We start from the raw sequence: 18,407 nt of genomic DNA on the forward strand, positions 1-18,407 counted from the left end.
GCATATCCATCCTGGTCGAGCATCGCAGAGTGACCTCTCAGAGCGACCTACCGAGGTCGCTCCCAGCCAGAGCGACCAGTCCAGAGCGACTACCTCAAGTCACTCCCAGCCAGAGCGACCAGCCAGAGCGACCAGCTCAAGTCACTCGCGTTTTGACGCGTCGAGACACAAAAAAACGCGTCGGGAGCGACCTCCTGGAGCGACTATGCTAGGTCGCTCCGCGTGTTTTGCTTGGACGATTTTTATGTTATTTCAGGGGCCTTTTGGTCATTTGTTTTGATGTTTTATACTTTCTAAACCTAAGTTAAGTACTTGGTAAGCCATTGGAGGCAAGATAATCTTTTTTAGTAGAGAAGAACTAGTAAAAAACCCTCTTTTGATTCAGATTTCATTGCTTTCATCTTGTGCTAGTTGTGTTTCTTTTGGCTATGTGCTCCCACCTTCAACCTCTCTCCCTATGAGTTCTAGAAAGTTCACTTGTGGACAAGTAAAAGAACAAATTTGGGGGAGTTGATATCTTGCATATTTACATTGTTTTATCCATTCATTCATAAACATTTTCATCATATAGATTAGGATTTAGCCATGTCTAGGTTGCATTTTGCATTCATTGTCCTTATTAGGTGCTGGAGTGTGCCATGGAGTGATTTGAGATGTTTGGGAACATTGTGATCCAAAAGAGGGTGAAAGATGAGCATGGATGGAGCCTTTAGAGAAATTTTCTGTTGCTAAGATTTTGTGGAGACACAGCAAATTGAGTTAGCTTTCTAATGGAAGTGGTTTCAAGTCATTTGGAGATGTAATGAAGGAGTTATGATCAATTTACTAGAGGCATATCCATCCTGGTCGAGCATCGCAGAGTGACCTCTCAGAGCGACCTACCGAGGTCGCTCCCAGCCAGAGCGACCAGTCCAGAGCGACTACCTCAAGTCACTCCCAGCCAGAGCGACCAGCCAGAGCGACCAGCTCAAGTCACTCGCGTTTTGACGCGTCGAGACACAAAAAAACGCGTCGGGAGTGACCTCCTGGAGCGACTATGCTAGGTCACTCCACATGTTTTGCTTGGACGATTTTTATGTTATTTCAGGGGCCTTTTGGTCATTTGTTTTGATGTTTTTACACTTTCTAAACCTAAGTTAAGTACTTTTGTAAGCCATTGGAGGCAAAATAATCTCTTTTCTAGAGAAGAACTAGTAAAAAACCTCTTTTGATTCAGATTTCATTGCTTTCATCTTGTATTCTTGTTGATTTCTTATCTATTTCTCTACATGGTTAATCTGAAATCCAATATGGGTTTAGGAGGAATCATGGAGATTAGTGAGTAATCACCTTTTGAATTCATGGGTTAGGGAGATTAAGGGTGATTAGGTTAGTTCTAGGATGTTTTAGTGTAGATCATTCTTGTTCCTTGCTAGTAGAGTATTCATAATGCATCTTCTGAGTTGGCCACTCAGTTGTTGATCCTTAGGCATTTCTCACCCCAAAGGTGTTCGATGAAATGCCCGAGACAACTCTCCTAGGCTTTTAGTATACTTTGCCAAAGACATTTGTTGTTAAAGGTACTAAGATAGCTAATAGACTTGTTAGTAATGATTGCTTTCATATTATTCAACCAAAGACATTTGATGTTTGAGATATGTTAGCAAATGAGCATTCATCTAGACATAGAGCTTGCTTAGAATTGTGTCTAGGCTTAAGGTTGATTGTTTGATTGATCATTTGCCATCCTTAGTTCGATACTTGATCACCCAAGGTCTAATCCCTATACCCATGAGTTCTCTTTTCCTTTAGTCAAGAAAGTATCATTCTGTTATTGCTTTCTAGTTTTAGTTATAGTTTAAAACCCATCTAAATCATTGGTTGCACTTAGATTAAGTGAGTACTTGCATTCTCAGTGCTTTGATATTCCTCAGAACTGGTTCGACAATCTTCTATACTACAACATTTGTCTTAGGAGCCTTGAAAACTCCTAACATCAGTATGCCACTTAAGAATGGAGAACACACGGTATTCTTTAGTAAAAGGCGAAAGAATAGTTCGCTTTGTGTTCACCACATGGCTGCGTGAGTGTTCCATGAAAGGTTGCTCCTCTATTTATATCAAGATTTACAGTACCAAACTTTCTCTCCTCTCCGATGTGGGTGCTCTTAAGCGTCATTACTAATTTCCTCACTGATAACAGCCCGTTAGTAATCTCCTGACTGATAAGGGCCCGTCACTAGTTTCCTTATCGCTAACAGCCTATTCACCACATGTATGGAGCTAAGATTGGGTTACTGTAATTTAAAGTAATTATCCAGAATTGATCAAAAGAATAGCATCCAATAGTTGAGTAACGTGTAAGAAAATGGCCAAATATCTTTACAGTAAACACTAAAGATACTCAAATGTAATGTCAACCAAGATCACTGATTCATATTGGCAGTTTGGTCCCAACTTTCGAACTATAGGAGCAGAGAGAATATATGTTCAGCTATGCCTTTTTGATTTCTTATATAGGAGAAGTGTGGCTATGCTTCTTTCTTTAGCATTCTCCATGTCAATATATAGTTATGGTCTCCTTTTTATGAACAAGTCATCTTGTTATACAGTTGCAGTATTTGTATTCTGGATGTAGTTAATAAAAGTTATGTCCCAACCATACTAACTGCATATAATTTATATATTGTGGAACCACCACTTCGGCATAATAATCGGGCTGGGCCATGTTTACTTCAGCATAATAATCGCACCACTGCATGAACTAAATATAAATATTATATTTTAGATGTAACCACCATTTTTTCTCCGATCTATACTTAGAGGTTTCTGTCATCTTCTATTTGGTACCTAATTATATGGTCAATATCAAATTTAAATTCTGAGTATATTTTAATGTGTATTTGATATTTTTTTTGATAATCCAGGTAATTCAGGTAATTCGGACACTCCGAAGAGGACCCAACTAGAGCTTAAGTACAGTTTCACCGAAGGCATCCTGAAAGTATTTTAATGTGTATTTGATATAATTATGGAAGTATTATTTATAAAGATATATTCTAAGGACTTTAATTTAACAAGTTTAAAAAAAGTTATTTGATTAAAAATATTTATTAAATGTGATTTTACTTAAAATTAGTGAAAACCATATTAACCCATTTACACACACACATATAACATAATATATTACAAATTATGTTTTTCAAGTACATTTCAAAAAATTTGTTTGGTTTTCTGTGCGGGTTAGATTTAATATTAGTTTTCGGATATAATATTTTAAGAACCGCTCGAGTATATAGACCAGATCTAATAGAATAAGACTGTATGAGATTTTGATTTTAGGGTCGATTTCGAGTTAAGTTTTTTAGGTATGAATATTCTTGACCAATTATGTTAGGTAACTACTAAAAAAATCTAATAGGTTGCACACTTTAGGAATACAGTTTAAAAATAATTTCTGGAATACATATGGCATAAGTGTATAATTATGTAACTTGACATATTTAATATAGTTACCAAAAACTAAATTAAATTAATATTAAACACAAATATAATTGGAAAATTCTCACAAATACCACATTCATAGTACCACTTTTCATGTTTACACTAAACACTTTTATCCTCACTTTTGATGAAGGATAAAAGAAACTTATATCCATAGGGTTAACTAATATAGACTAAAAATTTTTGAAATGTGAAATTTATGATTATAATAAATATATAAATAAATACTTAAAAAATATAATTGTTTTTAAAAAATAGTTTCAAACATAATTTTTGATTTTCAAAAAGAATTTTTGAAAAAAAACTCGAAAAATTTCAATTTTTTTTTTAAAAAAATATCGAATTTGATAAAGTATAATTCGAAAACAATTTTTTTAATTTAAATAATGATTTATTATATATATAGAGAACAAGAATATAAGAGTCTTTTGCCACTTAATGAAGAATATATTTTTGAAAATGTCTCTTTAGTGATAACAAAGATGAAAAACGATATCATGTAAGTGGTAAATATGAAATTCCCCCAATATAATTACAAAAAATAACACAAATATAAAAATTAAATTTCTCAAAAAATATATATATATATACCCGCCCTTGTAGTATTGTATGTGTTTAAAATGCTATTCCATCCGTTCTTAAAAGATCCATATTTTAGAATTTTCACACTTTTTAATAAAACTTATTAAAACTTAGCTATGAATGCAAAGTTTTTAGTAATTTTATATTTCCTAGATTTTTAAATCAATAAGATTTTAAGAAATGCAATTAATGTTCTTGAACTTCACAACTTCTCATTATTAGTTGACAAAAATTACATTGGAAATTTAAAATATGTATCTTTTTGAAACAAAAGTTTTCTCTAGAATATTGATCTTTTAGTAACGGAGAGAGTACATTATAAAATTTCGAGCATTTTCAAAAGACTATATATTTTAGAGTTTTCAAAAATCTTTTTTTTTTAAGTTTCAAAGTGTTTTTCTCCAAAAGCAAAACTTCAAATTTAACTTTGAAATCATTTGTACTTTACACTATGGTTTTTATATTTGTCATAATTAATATAAATCCATAAAACTTTTATAAATAATAAGCACGTATAAGAAAATACTAAAGTAATGTTAATTAATAAAATCTTACACTAAACTATAAAATTATAAATAAAAATATATAACTAAATATTAAACTACAAGCAAAATACCACATTATTTCATAAAATTATTTATGTAATTCTTCATCTTCGGTAACACAAAATTTGTTTGGACAATGTTTTAGAGATTTTGGAGATTCCGGAGCAAATTTACTAGACTATTAAAATTCTTGCAATGTATAAATTTGTGTAACAATTATATCTTCATGTATCTTCTTAAAATATTTTTTTATTAAGTTTCTTTTGTAATATTCTTGCTGTTTAATTGTAGTTTTAAAATATTAAAAATCTTATTTAATTTTTTTATTTAACTTTATGTGTAAAATTTGTATCCAGAAAACAAATTTGAAATATTTATGATATACACAAGTTTTAAGGATTAAAAAAATAAATGAAAAATACTTAATAGTCATAAATCTGATGTGTAATTAATTATAATGACCAAAATGCAAATAAAAATAAAAAAAAACTTCAAAAGTACGAAACTTCACTTCTTAAAACTGTCAATTTGAAGTTTTGAAGTTTTTTTTTGGAGAGTAAAAAACTCTACTTTTAAAGTTATAAAGTTTTTTTTGGAGATACTCTTATACTGATAAAAATTCTTCATAAACCTTATGGTATTTTGAATTTTTTGCTTTTGCATGGTAATCTTATAAAATAAAACTCCAGATGTGGTATTTTTAAAAAAATGCTCTTGTTCTATGTATATGATAGCCATATGTATATCGAATACAATATTTGCTATCCTTTTTCTGTTGTGTTGATTCCAAGTTCCTTTTGTTTTGTATTATTGATATGTATCACAAGTTGCAAATTGCGAAGACAACAATAGAGTCAGCCCTTTGTTATTGATGAATCTTACATCACTTTAGCGAATCTAACTTGACCTTGATCTGGTCCTTTATATACTTATATTCCCCATCATATATACAGTTTTATTTTATTTTGCGCTCATCAGACTATAGCATTGATCAGTAACAATAGATTGGTATACAATGTCACCCCCTAGTTCTTTTCAAACCTCCATATAAACATCATTTTTGTCGTTGCTTCTTCAGTGTTTTCTTGTTTATAAACTAAACACGTTAAATTTTTATTTTGTTTTACATCAATGATCCTACTTATATGTCAGTCTCTTAAGTCTTAACAATGATTTTCAGCTGATACGTACTTAAGAATTATATTGAAACATGAGACGTTCATGGTGTCTACGAACGTGAGAAAACACGTACTGCCTAAATATAGCGAATGTAAGATTTACTATACCTGTTTTAGTAGTGACAAAAAACAGAATAAACAACACACACATAACATTTAAATTATGATTCTTAAAAGTACAATCTCTTTTTTTAAACACAAAAAGTATAATCTCATATATGCAATATTCTGTTCTGATGGAACTATACCGAACTAAACATAACAAACTTCACAACGAGCAAAAGGTTATTCTCTACAATGTTCTAGAACGAAAAGTCATTTGCAAATACTTTGGAAAGCATATTGCATATTATCTGCCTCGAAAATATTCATTGACTTTAGTGTGTGGGCACGCAATATGTCCCTCACGGGAATGATTTCGAGGATTCTACTTCAATTGATACGATTACCACTTTTGGCAGCGTACGTCCCGCGTAACCTTTTGGAAAGTATTCTCACTATTTTAGAAAAAAATCATAACTAGACACAAAACTAGTCTAACTTAACAGAAAGATAATTATATTCCCTCTTCGATGCCTGACTAGATCGAAAAGGCCCATCAAACAAGCAATGTATGAAGTCCACAAGCAGTTAGGCTAAGTTCGAAGTCAAAACGTACCTCGACAACCACACATAGTATGGGTTCAACAGTATGACAGTATCGCCTGCACGTTGGGATCATGCCCAACTGCAGCCTCTTCACGTGGGGAAAGTACATCAGAGAGCTTAACCTCATAGAAAATGGCATCAAACACATTGATATTGAATACAAACCACTTTCTAACCAGGTCATAACTAAATAAAATATTGACATTCAACTCTAAATTGTAAATTTTTTTTTGTTAATTGTTAAAATAAATTTATCTTTAACTCCCAAAATTATAAAACGGATCCTGTTTCGAATCACACACTTTAATATTACGAGATTTCCGATCTACTACGTGTCTTTTTATTCTCGAGTTAAAATTTACTCCTATAAACTATAAATTTCAACTTATATAAAAGACAGATCACAGATGTAGTCAAAGTTTTTTTTTTGGTAAAAATGTAGTCAAAGTTTTCAACTATAAATATGAAGACACGACTGTTAATAAGAGTCGCATAAAACAACTGTGAAATCTTCACGTGTCTTCTCTTATGTTTCATCACATGTTCTCTCCTTTCTTCGCCTCTCTCACAAAATTTAATCCTTTCTCTTTTTGGCATTCCTAGGCCCCTTTCGTAATCCATCTTCCGAAAACAAACCCTTTAAATTTTGCATACATACATATCCATCTACACAACTTTAGCATGGACAAGAAGAAGACTGTTGCTCCTCAATCTTCCTCCTCCTCATCTTCTTCGTCCTTTGACCATATATTTGGTCCAAGAGTCTCTTCTCCGCCTTCTTCATCAACCACTGGATTGTTCAATTCCATCTTCCCACGACCCTCTGAGGTACTTTTTCATTTCAGGCATACATGAATCATTCTGAACTTATGCATGTTACATATTCTTACGGGCTCTAGATTAATATATAAAATCATGGGATCTACTCTCTAATTAAATTTCTTTTGTTGTGAACTAGAAGAGGATGTTGGGAAGGCAAATGGACTTTGCAAGCCGAGGTGGACATGTGAAGTATCAATCTCCAAGTAATTTATCCTTTCATGATTTTTTTTGGTAAAATATATTATTAGAACTAGCTAGGTTAGGTTCCTTTTTAGCTTTTAAAATTTCAAATCAAGGTTGTGTTCTCTATTACAATAATAGTTGGTTACTGTAAACGATTCAAATAGTAAGAAATTTCAACTTATACACAGTTAAAATACTATTTACATATTTGTGATATATATAATCATCTTGTTTTTGGAAAAACCTTAATGAGACAAGAGTCTATTACATATTTGACTATAATTCTATTAAGAGTCTAAGCTTAGCTTTTTCTCTCATACCGAAAACTGTAATACGTTTGCGGTATTAATATGTAGGTGAACGAGGAGAAAGAAGCAACAAAAAGGATAAAAAGAGTTACCATAATGAGGAAACAGAACCACCATGCAACTTGAGCTCATCCATTTACTATGGAGGCCAAGAGAACTATTCCTCTACAACGACTACCACCAAAGATACTGTAAGTCGTATTCACATTTATCTCACACATAACACCTGCGTGACTGACAAAACTTATACTCTTTACATGTGTAGTCTCTATATGTACTAATTTCAAGATTTTGCTTTTCTCCTTTATATTTAACTAATTACTAGATTTTGGCGCGCGGGTGTATATTTTAAAAAATATGTTGATATTTGTTTTTCATGTAATTATTAGGATTTGGAAAAAAGAATCCGAGGAACATAACCGATACCGATCCAAAGATATAGTACCAAACCCAACCATAAATTGATTAAATATTCTAATTATTCAAAATTTTGTTATTTATAGAACCGAATCTGATCTGAACCGAAGTATTTGGGTATCCGAATTTATCTAAAAATAGATTTATATACTTATATATATTAATTATTTTTAGATTTAACGTATATAAAACATCAAAAATGATACTTTTAAATTGGTTTAAATACTTGAAAAATATATATAGATAGTCAAAAGTAAATATCTGAAATAGTTAAAGTATACTCAAATCACCAAAAATACTTAAAATAATTATTGATTTCGTATCCAAAATTTTAAATCAAGCCAGTTGATATGTTAAGCTTAAGTATTATGACATATGTTATTCAAATTTATACGTAATATATTATTTTATTTATACATTTTGAGAAATTTAAAATATATAATGATTTAAGACTTTAAAAATAATTTAAATTAGTTATCCAAACCCAAACCAAACCCGCAAAGATCCAAATCGAACTCAAACCAAAATTTAGAAACATTCTAATAAGGCTGAAATTTGACCCCGAAAACCCAAAATACAAACCGATCAGAACTAAACCCGTATGGGTATGCAAAAGCCCATCCCTAGTCATTATTATATATCGTATTTTATCATCATATAATTAATCGTATTTTATATGTACCATCATATAAGTAATCATATAATTAATAGTATTTTATACATACCATCATATAATAATTACATATATTATATTTTTAAAATTTAATATGAAATATGAAAACCATAATTTGAGTTGGTATTTCAAATTGGGCTTTGTATTATATTTTTCTTATATATATTGACAATATTTTTTTATAATGGTTATTGAAAAATAGTTTAGTAAAAATCCATTTTTGAATATATGTATATTTTTGAATCAATTTTTGATATAAATCAAATTTGAATTATTATTTTGATTTGAAATATGTATATAAAGTTTTTTTGTTTTATGGTTAGTTTAGAAAATTTTTTTTAGGGAATTAGATTGACCCATTTGGTATATTTTAAAAGTGGCCTAGATAACTTTCAATTTTTAAAAAAACATAAGTCCATTACTTTTTTTCTTAATACTACTATCCTTGTTTTCAAACAAAAGTATTTTTTTTAAAAGACTGCAATCCATGTTTCCAAACACTCTAAATTTTTAAAAGTCCTATTCAAGTTTCCAAACACTCTAATTTTGTATTTGAGTTTTAATATGATAGATGCAGTACAAGAAAGATGGAGATGAAGGCGATTCCAAAAGCGCATCAAGAGGAAACTGGTGGGAAGGTATCGTTTCGTTCCTATCCATATCTAAGATTTATATAATTTTTTTTTTTTTGGTAATCGATTTATATAATAATTACTGACAAGGTTCGTTTTACATTCTGTTGCACAATTTATCAGTTTATTTATGAAAACTCATTTATTTTGGTGCATGCAGGGTCGCTTTATTACTAACATGCACTGCATGTCTTGCAATCCTGATTTCGAGCAACTGCTAAGGTACCCATATACTATATACTAAATGAAATAGATGCGCCAAAAGCATTACGTAAGAATGTAAGATCTTATGCTTTTCGTAATTTCTTTACCTAAAAATATAAAAAAAATCCCAATATCGTGCATACAAATTAAATATCAGCTTGTCAAATAACCCGATGTTTTTTTTGGGGGGGGGGGGGGGTAAAAATGTTATGTTAATTGGGGGGGGGGGGGGGGGGGGGGGGTAAGGGGGTTTGTTATGTTTTAAATGTTATGTTAACAAATAACCCGATTGTTTATAAGTACTGATATATCTATGATCCTATCTTTGTTACCATTTTGCAGGATTAAGAGACGTCATGGTCTATCTTAATATGAAATGTAATAACAAGTAAAAATCATATAGCAACTATATATAACTCTGTTACAAAAAAAAACTATATATAACTACAAAATTAAAGAGTGTAGTATATATATTGTAAAAAGAAGAGTGACTTGTTCTTGACGTGTTGCTTTGTTTTGTTTACGGAAACCAAAGCATTAGGACACGCCTCTTTCTGATATATATAAATGGTTGTAATATTGTCTATGTGATGTGATGCTTTATGAATAATTGTAATAGTACTTTATATTTATATGGTAATGAATAATCATATTTTATTACTAGTATAAACAAGCACATGATCAATATATTTCTTGAAAAGGTCTGATAATCATTGTTTTGTTCTCCCTCCTATCCAATGTGTGATATTGTCCATATATATACACATATTCTCATTAAAGTTTGAGTGGTAATGTTTGGGCATAATTAACAAGAAAGATAAGATATCATAGATATAGTTGCGTCTTTAGCGAGAAGAGCCACTGAAGATACTCAACAAGTTCCTTCTTGAAGTTTCTGATGTTCTCGCTAGACCATTGTTTCCTTTTCAATTTCAACATCCTACAAGGGTGTCATCCTAAAAAGGAATATTAGAGTCGGACTAACTTAATATCGTAGGGGTGAGAGAGCTAAGTTAATGAGACAAGTATGAAGCTCCTCTGTTTTTGTATTTTGTTTCACTTATAGATATCCGAAAGTATATGCCACACTAGACTTGATCCAGTGGCTGAGAAGCAACAACTACAGAATAAACATGACAACAACATAAAGTGCATGTAGATCAAATATATCGTCATACAGTACATACAAGCGAATTGCTTTTTATATAGAAACAAATAATAAAATATGTTAAACTCAACAATATAACATAATAAAATAAAATAAAAACTCTGATTCTTCAGATTCAACCCCGGAGATAATTAGCCAACGCTTTCTTTGGACCAAACCCACAACGTTCTCTAATGTTCCTCCTAGAGAGAAACGGAGCTCTTTCTCCTCCTCCACTAATGGGGCTTATCAATGGCATTGGTGAATAAGTTGGAGTCGATGCAGAGAATGATGGAGTTCTGTAAGGAGTTGATGTGCCTGAGAATGACACAGAGAACAAAGATGGAGCCGAAAGTCTCTTCCTTAATGAACCTGCCGACCTACTTGATGCATCTTCTTTAGACAACAACCTCAACTTGTCTGAACAAGAATCATCATGATCTTCTTTGCTGATGTCATCCATATACAACACTTCCTCTATGCGTACACCAATGCTATACGCTAAACTCTCTAATACCCTCGAGTAGCTCTCAAGTATAGACTTTCCTACATCCTGCAAAAAAGTTCAAGGTTTAAAACTTGACACTGTTATGTTCTTAAGTATAGCTCTCAAATATTGTTTATATTATACTGGAACCATATATTTACATAAAAAAATCAAAAAATTATTATCTTATCAAACTGTGTCACATTTTACACCAATTCGGAACTGATGAGATTTTTAAATTTATCGTGTTTATTAATTTACTAGTATTAATTTATCGAGTTTTTACTATATGATGTGAAAAACAAACCTTGTTGAACTGGATCTTGCTTGTGTCCAAAGCTGTTTGTCTAAGTCCAGGGAAACGTTGCTTGAGGCTGATCAATAAGCTTTCAGCTCTTCCTGCAAATATCTGCCTCTTGTCACCATCGTTTTGATTCATCATCATCTCCCTCACTATCATCCCCCAAGTGGGTTTTGCACCCGTGGATCGATACAGTGAAATCAAATGCCTTGAATGACCTCTTCTCCTCCAGATATACATTGATGCTTCTACTCGATTCGCCATCTCCACAACCGCATGCTCAGATGAAAGATCTATTGACTCAAGCAAGTAATCCGCTGAGAAGTTATCTGATGTGATGTTTCTATAAAGAAAATCACCAAGACATGATCTCCCGTTCTGCAGACAAAACAATGTGATTCATTTCAGACACAAGTTCAGAAACTTGGCTATGAGTTTTTAAAAGCTTATTATTATTAATACCTTTGGGAGAGCTTCAAGGTATGCTTGTGGAACTTCCATGTCAGCTAAAGCAATGCTGTTGATTGACATACATGCTTTCAAGATTTGGTTAGTGAAATCTCGAGTGTGGTCTAGCTTCTTCCTGGTTTGCTCGGAGAGTCCATCAGATGGCACACGTGGCAGAGGGAGCCACCATTTGTCTCCATCTTCACGGAAAGAGTTGGACCTTGCGGATTCAGAAGCTACAACTCCTTGATCAACGTACCAGAACTCTGTTCCTTCAAAGCTATCTAATATCTCCTAAAGACATCAAAGAAGAAAACTCTTTTAAGCTGACGTTTCAAATTATTATTAGGCCATGTTAAAAATAATATTAACTGTATATCTAAAGATGTGACGAAATGGTTTTAAAAGTTAATAATTCTATAACACTTTTTTAAAATATTATAAGCTCTAAATTTAGCAGTATATCTAAAAATTTAAAGTTTAGACCATAATACATATATATATATATATATATATATATATTTATTTTGTTAAAATTCTTATTTTTATTTTAGATTCAGGCCCTGTTAGACCGCACCATTGCACATACTATTAGATGCACAAGGAGAAAGAGATGAGGTTTCTTACAATAAGCATATTGTCTAGCTTCCGAAGAGCGGGAAGACAAGTAGATAGATCTGATCTTGGTCTGCAGTTCATCACCTTAAACCCACCAAATCAAGAAACAAAACATACTTGCTCAGTTACAAACTATCCACAACCAACATGGACGTATTCTCACTAAAGTTATAAGTACCTCAATCTTGCTTCCATTGGGGATGTTCTGAAAGGAAGGCACCAATTCAACAATGTGATCACTAACGGAAAGAAGCACTTCGATTTCTCTTCTCCACATTGTTTTCTTCTCGCTAGGTAATGGCTCTAGCCTCCATTGTTGCCCCAGAATCGCAGCTTCGTATTGAAAGTTAAAAAAGTCAGAATCATGTTAATAATAATCATATAAACATCAATACTTTAAAGTTTAAGTACCGTAGAGATTGGTAATAGCGTTTGAGATGGCTAAAGCAGGACAAACTCCTTCACCAGATCCTGACATGTCTTCACCTAACAGAAGCTTCGCCATCCTCTCTTTCAGCAACTCAACTTCTATAGACAACAACAAAAATGTCAAAACTCTGTCGTTTTATTAAACAGAGAGATTGATTTTAATTTAACAAACCAGAAGTCTCTGTTCCGATTCTCTTGAACCCAAAGGTGTCGACTTTGGTCGGAGTTTTCTTCGTCATCTTCTTCCCTGAACTCTTCCTCCACGAGCTTTGCCCTAACGGCCATCCAAGGAGCTGCGATTTCGTCGGAGGAGAAGACAGCGAAGATACAGATCTCCCGGAGCTCGATCCAGCACCGCAGCTAGAGCTGCTAAGGCTCGAATCGGTTGTTGACTCGGTCACTGAGTCAGCAACGATTCGTTTGCTCTCACCGTATCGTTTAGATCCTTCAGACCCAATACAGCTACTCTCCATTTTTTGCTAACAAAGATCGAAACTTTTTTAGAAACCCAGAAAATGTATAAGAGGAAGGAGAGAGATCAAACTAGTAGTTATTGTTGTGGTCCATCGAGATCTATGGTTATTACAATTGTTTCTGTTGTTTTTTTTTGTTCTGTCTTAATATGTTTTTGAATTTTGCAAAGAGAGAGTGGTCACATGCAAATCTCAACGTCTCTCTGCTGAGTTTTTATAATTTTTTTTTTTTAACTTTTTTATTTGTGCGTGTCTTCAAAGTAGCCGTTATACTGCCACGTCAGATTTCAGACAAAGAGGGTTGGTTCCGTGAGCTTCCCGCAGTCTCAAGTCCAAAAATAACCAAACCAAGAACCCTTTCGAATCTCTACCATTTTATTGGTTTTGAGTTAATTAATTACTTTATAGGAATGTTTCCGTTAACAATTCTTGGTTACTTAGCTTTAATTTGGATTTTAATTTAAATATTATAAATATTTTTTGGATTGTAGTTTAAATATTTATAAATAAGATTATACGTGTCTTTGGACTTCGACCTTTTTTGAAGGGATGCTTCAAAATTTTCTTGATAGATCTATTGGTTTAAATGTTTTTATGAAGTGTAAAAACTAATTAAGATGTTAAGTTCAATGATTGAATAAGAACTTGTCAATGTTAATCCATGTAACCATGCCCGCCCATGGCACAAGCAGAATAAGCGACCGCTTAAGACCCACAAATTTTGTTGTCTTTTTTTTTCTTAACTTAGATTTATTTTTATAAAATGTTTAATTTTTTTTTTTACAAAGGAAAAATGACATATTTTGTAAATTAGAGTAGGGCCTCTACCAGGTATGGACCGTTAACTTAGTGTTGATGGTTAGTGTTAATCCATGGAGTTATGAGTTATCTTTTTTGTACGTGGAGATTTGTTTTCGTTTTATTTTGGAGCTCGTTGTTGAGATATGTCTAGCTAGATAAGTCCTTAGTTTGGGAAAATTGTATATCTTATTCCATCGGAGAAGGTTTCTTTATATACATACGTACATGATTCGAGATTTTCTCAACAATATTGATGCTTATCTACAATACTTGCATCATTATCAATTGTGCTCTCTGCGAAAATAAATATCGTAAAATTGTGCTTTCTGCGAAAATAAATTGAAAGGTAAATAAATTTGGACCATGTTGGGGTAATGGTGTGAGACCGATGTTGGGAGAAGGGTTTTATAGCTATGTTTTTGATATTTGGAAATAATAAAAATATAATATTACCATTTCTTATTTTGTATATTCTCTTATTTTAATTGGCCAGTTTACTTATTTAACTTTGTCTGTAAAACTAAATGTAAAAATTTAATATTATTATTTTCTTATGTTGTATATTTCCTTATTCTAATTTTCAAGTTTCTTGATCTAATATTTTATATATGAAATGGTAATATTGCATTATGGATAATGTCACATTGCTTCTTTTTAAGCTTATTTTGTATCGTAGATATTTTCTAGATCTTCAAATAGTTTATTTTACTAGGATAAGATTTGCGCCTTGTGCATGTGAGTTTATTTGTATATATTATCGATATTTTTTTATATATTTGTTCATTTTATTTTATACATATACAATGTTTTTTTGTTATTATTATATAATTTCTTTCCGATAGACCGGATCAATTTTTATTAAAAATTGTGAAACTAAACTATAATTAATATTTTTTTTGTTAAAGATAATTAATTACTTAATATATCATGGGTTGCTCGGGTTAGACATTAAACAAATTATGATACAAAATCTTGTTTTTTTCACCGAACACACTTTTGAAAAAAGTGAATAATATTGTTTCCAGAGTTGAATTATTTTGACATTTATCTTCCTTCTGGTTTTGAAAGGTTTCATATCAAACATCGAACTAATACATGTTATTTTAATACTTTTAGTCGTATGCTTAAGGAAATTTTACTTTTTGTAATTTAAAGTCGTTTTAAAAGTTTTAAATATAACATATAAGAAAAAATCTAACATATATGAAAAATATAACATATAAAGTTTCCTCGTTTTTGTAATTTAAAGTCGTTTTAAAAAACTTAATTAATAACATATAAGGTTTCCTCATTTTTGTAATTTAAAGTCATTTTAAAAAGAGAAAAAGACTAGGATAGCACCAAACCAAATTTTTGTTCTCAAACTTGCATTCAAGGCTAAGAGTCACAAAAATAGGTTTCATTAAAGAGGTAAATATACACTTATACCCCTTGGATTAATTAATTCAAACCTTAGAGTTTAGAGTTAAGGGGTGAGGTTTTGGAATTATGGTTTAAAATTTTATAAAATAAAAATAAATACTAAAAAATTAAAAATAAAAATTTAAAAACAGTTTCAAAAATTATTTTTGAATTATAAAAAGAAAATTTGAAAAAAGAATAATTTTTTTTTTGAAAAAAAAATAAAAAAATTAAAAAAAATTTGAATCTAAAAACATATAATCTGAACTATAAAAAAAATTCTTTTTTCATTTTTTTATTTTTATTTTATTTGTTTTTATTTATTTTTGTTTGTTTATTTAATTTTAAACCAAGGGTATTAGGGATATTTTACTTTTTAATGAATGTCGTTTTTGTGACTTTCTCCTTCTAGTGCCATTTTTGAGATAAAAACTCAAAAGATGCTATTATTGACAATTGCCATTTTAAAAAATTTAAAATATAACATATAAGAAAAAAAATCTAATTTTTTTATTATATGGTTAATGTGATTGTTTTTTTAATATTATAAAATTAAACAAAAATGAAGAAGGATGCAAAAATTGTTATCAAATCTTTATTATTCATAGTTATTAATTGTCATATATATGCTAATCATATTAAGTAATTTCATAGTTTTTATTTAAGGAAAAAATACATGCTTCTTATATTTTGGGTTAATATAATGTTTCATAATAACTGGATTTAGACCAACATTTTTTCAATTGATTCTTAAGATGCCACGTAAGCTAAATTGACATTCTAGTTAAATGACACCTAAATAGAGACGAAGACCAAAACAAATTATTCCTTCCCAAAATTATTCCTTCCCAAAATGACATTCTAGTTAAATGACATTCTAGTTAAATGACACTCTATTAATAATATATAGGGAATTAATATAGGTTAAAAAAGTCGTTAGTCATGACCAAAACAAATTATTCCTTCCCAAAATTATAAATCATGATATCTTATCTTACCAAAAATTGACAATTCATATTTTTAAAATAAGTAAATGTGTAGCTTCAAAAGAAAACAATAAAAACTTTTATGGACTAAAAGCATACATTCCTTTACACAAAGATATTTGTTTTTTTTTTTGTTAATATCTATTACTAGGGAACCAATATGAACTTGTCTAAAAAATCCAGTCCGCATGATTTACATAACAGTGGCTTTCTCTAATAAGCTTCATTGCATATCGATGTTCATGATCATCACCTATCTTACTCTTATTCTTTTTGCATCAGGGTTAGATGTCTCAAACACTGTGTCTGAAGCACAAACACAAGGATCGGGCCTCGGCGGCCTGTTTCCTCTATCACCTAAGCACGTTGTAATCCACAACACTTTAGCGAACGGGGGAGTTCTGAATGTATTGCAATTCTACTAATGATGATTTGGGGTTGCTCCATATCCCTTGGGATAAGGACTGGAGTTTCAGATTTCGTGTTAACATTTGGAAAAGTACGAAGTTTCGTTGCCATTTTACGTGGTGTGGAGGCAGATCTCATTATTTTAATATATTTACAGTAGCAAGAGATGATAGTCCATTGGGAGAGACTCCGGATTGTAGAGAATGCATTTGGGAGGTGGGAAAAGTGTCCACAGACGAGAAAACTCCTATGTGTCGTGTAGATGGTGATGGAGTAAAACGTTACTGTTTCGGATGGGACGATGATGAGTCTTCAGAACAATAATATAATATATTGTTAAAAATAATAATCTATTGTTATTGATATACTTTATTTAATAAATTTATCACAAATGATTGAGTAAAATAATACCATTTTAATAATTTTCGAATGTTCTAATTTTTTTCTTAGAATATTTTATGTTTCCACATAAACAAACTAAGGTTCTAATTCATTTGCATTTTTGCACTTGCTATTCCAATTTAATGGAACTAATTCAGAATAAGAGCTCCCATGACTATCTACAGAAACTTGATGAGCCAACAAATGTCACCCAATTTTCTCAAAAAGAAAGAAAGATGATAGAGAACATCAGAACAACCACTTTCGAAGGCTATATATTAAGAGACAAAAAGTAATCTTGTTCATGACTATATATACCTGCCTAGAGAGCTTCAGCTGAGTCTAATGTGACTTGATGCTTTTTTTTTTTAAATTTCATTCGATCTCAGATTTAAAATGATTTTATTCAATCTATTGTTTTCTGAAGCAGATTCTTGGCTATTCCTAGCAACAAATCTTTCTCGCTTCAAATCTGCTCTTGCAATTCCCTGTTTACACAAGAGGATATGTCATAGTGAAGTCTCTCTTCTCAAATTTTTATTACTTAGGCATTTCAATCCTGGGCTGAACCACTCTCTTGCTTCTTCCAGACGTAAATTAGCTTGCACAGGGCCTAAATTTGTGCGGGCCTAAATTTGTGCAAGAGGATATGTCACAGTGAATTCTCTCTCTTCTGTGAACCTTAAATCTGGTTTAAAAGAAATGAGCTTGCACAGGGATTATATTTACTTTGAGTCAGACGGGCCTATATATATATATATATATATATATATATATATCACAAAGAAGAATCTACACCAACCGTTATGGACCTAGACTCACTCTTTGGCATTCAATAGCATAGTCTTGTCTA

The 18,407-nt window shown here is 31.2% G+C and overlaps 2 protein-coding genes and 2 pseudogenes across 6 annotated transcripts; 2 read left to right on the forward strand and 2 right to left on the reverse strand.

Annotated features, from left to right (window-relative positions):
• The first annotated feature begins 1,815 nt into the window (after positions 1 to 1,815).
• On the forward strand, positions 1,816 to 10,338 carry LOC103841476. 4 transcript variants are annotated; one of them, XM_009118020.3, is made up of 6 exons: positions 1,816 to 7,264; positions 7,398 to 7,461; positions 7,798 to 7,940; positions 9,411 to 9,477; positions 9,632 to 9,693; positions 10,018 to 10,338. In XM_009118020.3, the coding sequence occupies exons 1-5, from the start codon at positions 7,118 to 7,120 to the stop codon at positions 9,646 to 9,648; spliced, it is 438 nt and encodes a 145-aa protein (XP_009116268.1). In that variant the 5' UTR covers positions 1,816 to 7,117; the 3' UTR covers positions 9,649 to 9,693; positions 10,018 to 10,338. The 4 variants fall into 4 exon arrangements, with proteins under 4 accessions (XP_009116268.1, XP_009116270.1, XP_009116267.1 ...); XM_009118022.3 differs by having other exon boundaries at positions 1,819 to 7,264; positions 9,417 to 9,477; XM_009118019.3 differs by having other exon boundaries at positions 1,845 to 7,264; positions 7,395 to 7,461.
• LOC117128806 lies at positions 1,952 to 2,062 on the reverse strand (annotated as a pseudogene).
• Positions 10,339 to 10,809: 471 nt separating the features above from the next.
• LOC103841477 (rop guanine nucleotide exchange factor 6) lies at positions 10,810 to 15,569 on the reverse strand. 2 transcript variants are annotated; one of them, XM_018654090.2, is made up of 7 exons: positions 13,277 to 15,569; positions 13,087 to 13,200; positions 12,854 to 13,008; positions 12,685 to 12,759; positions 12,073 to 12,351; positions 11,617 to 11,988; positions 10,810 to 11,375 (listed from the first exon to the last, which is right to left on the reverse strand). In XM_018654090.2, exons 1-7 carry the CDS (start codon positions 13,575 to 13,577, stop codon positions 10,959 to 10,961), a joined length of 1,713 nt encoding a protein of 570 aa, XP_018509606.1. In that variant the 5' UTR covers positions 13,578 to 15,569; the 3' UTR covers positions 10,810 to 10,958. The 2 variants fall into 2 exon arrangements, with proteins under 2 accessions (XP_018509606.1, XP_009116271.1); XM_009118023.3 differs by having other exon boundaries at positions 13,087 to 13,203; positions 13,277 to 15,558.
• Positions 15,570 to 16,279: 710 nt separating this feature from the next.
• On the forward strand, positions 16,280 to 17,632 carry LOC103841478 (annotated as a pseudogene).
• The last annotated feature ends 775 nt before the right edge of the window (positions 17,633 to 18,407 follow it).

The sequence above is a fragment of the Brassica rapa genome, chromosome A09, assembly GCF_000309985.2.
Source record: "Brassica rapa cultivar Chiifu-401-42 chromosome A09, CAAS_Brap_v3.01, whole genome shotgun sequence".
NCBI lineage: Eukaryota > Viridiplantae > Streptophyta > Magnoliopsida > Brassicales > Brassicaceae > Brassica > Brassica rapa.

Bases quoted from the DNA above. Each gene is read 5' to 3' on its own strand.
- LOC103841476 (XM_009118019.3), top strand. From the start codon at position 7,118: ATGGACAAGAAGAAGACTGTTGCTCCTCAATCTTCCTCCTCCTCATCT. The intron at 7,265-7,394 runs GTACTTTTTCAT...GTTGTGAACTAG, and splicing joins TCTTCCCACGACCCTCTGAG to AAGAGGATGTTGGGAAGGCA. The intron at 7,941-9,410 runs GTAAGTCGTATT...TTAATATGATAG, and splicing joins CGACTACCACCAAAGATACT to ATGCAGTACAAGAAAGATGG.
- LOC103841477 (XM_009118023.3), bottom strand. From the start codon at position 13,577: ATGGAGAGTAGCTGTATTGGGTCTGAAGGATCTAAACGATACGGTGAG. The intron at 13,009-13,086 runs GTACTTAAACTT...TTCAATACGAAG, and splicing joins CGCTATTACCAATCTCTACG to CTGCGATTCTGGGGCAACAA. The intron at 12,352-12,684 runs GTAAGAAACCTC...TGATGTCTTTAG, and splicing joins AGCTAGACAATATGCTTATT to GAGATATTAGATAGCTTTGA.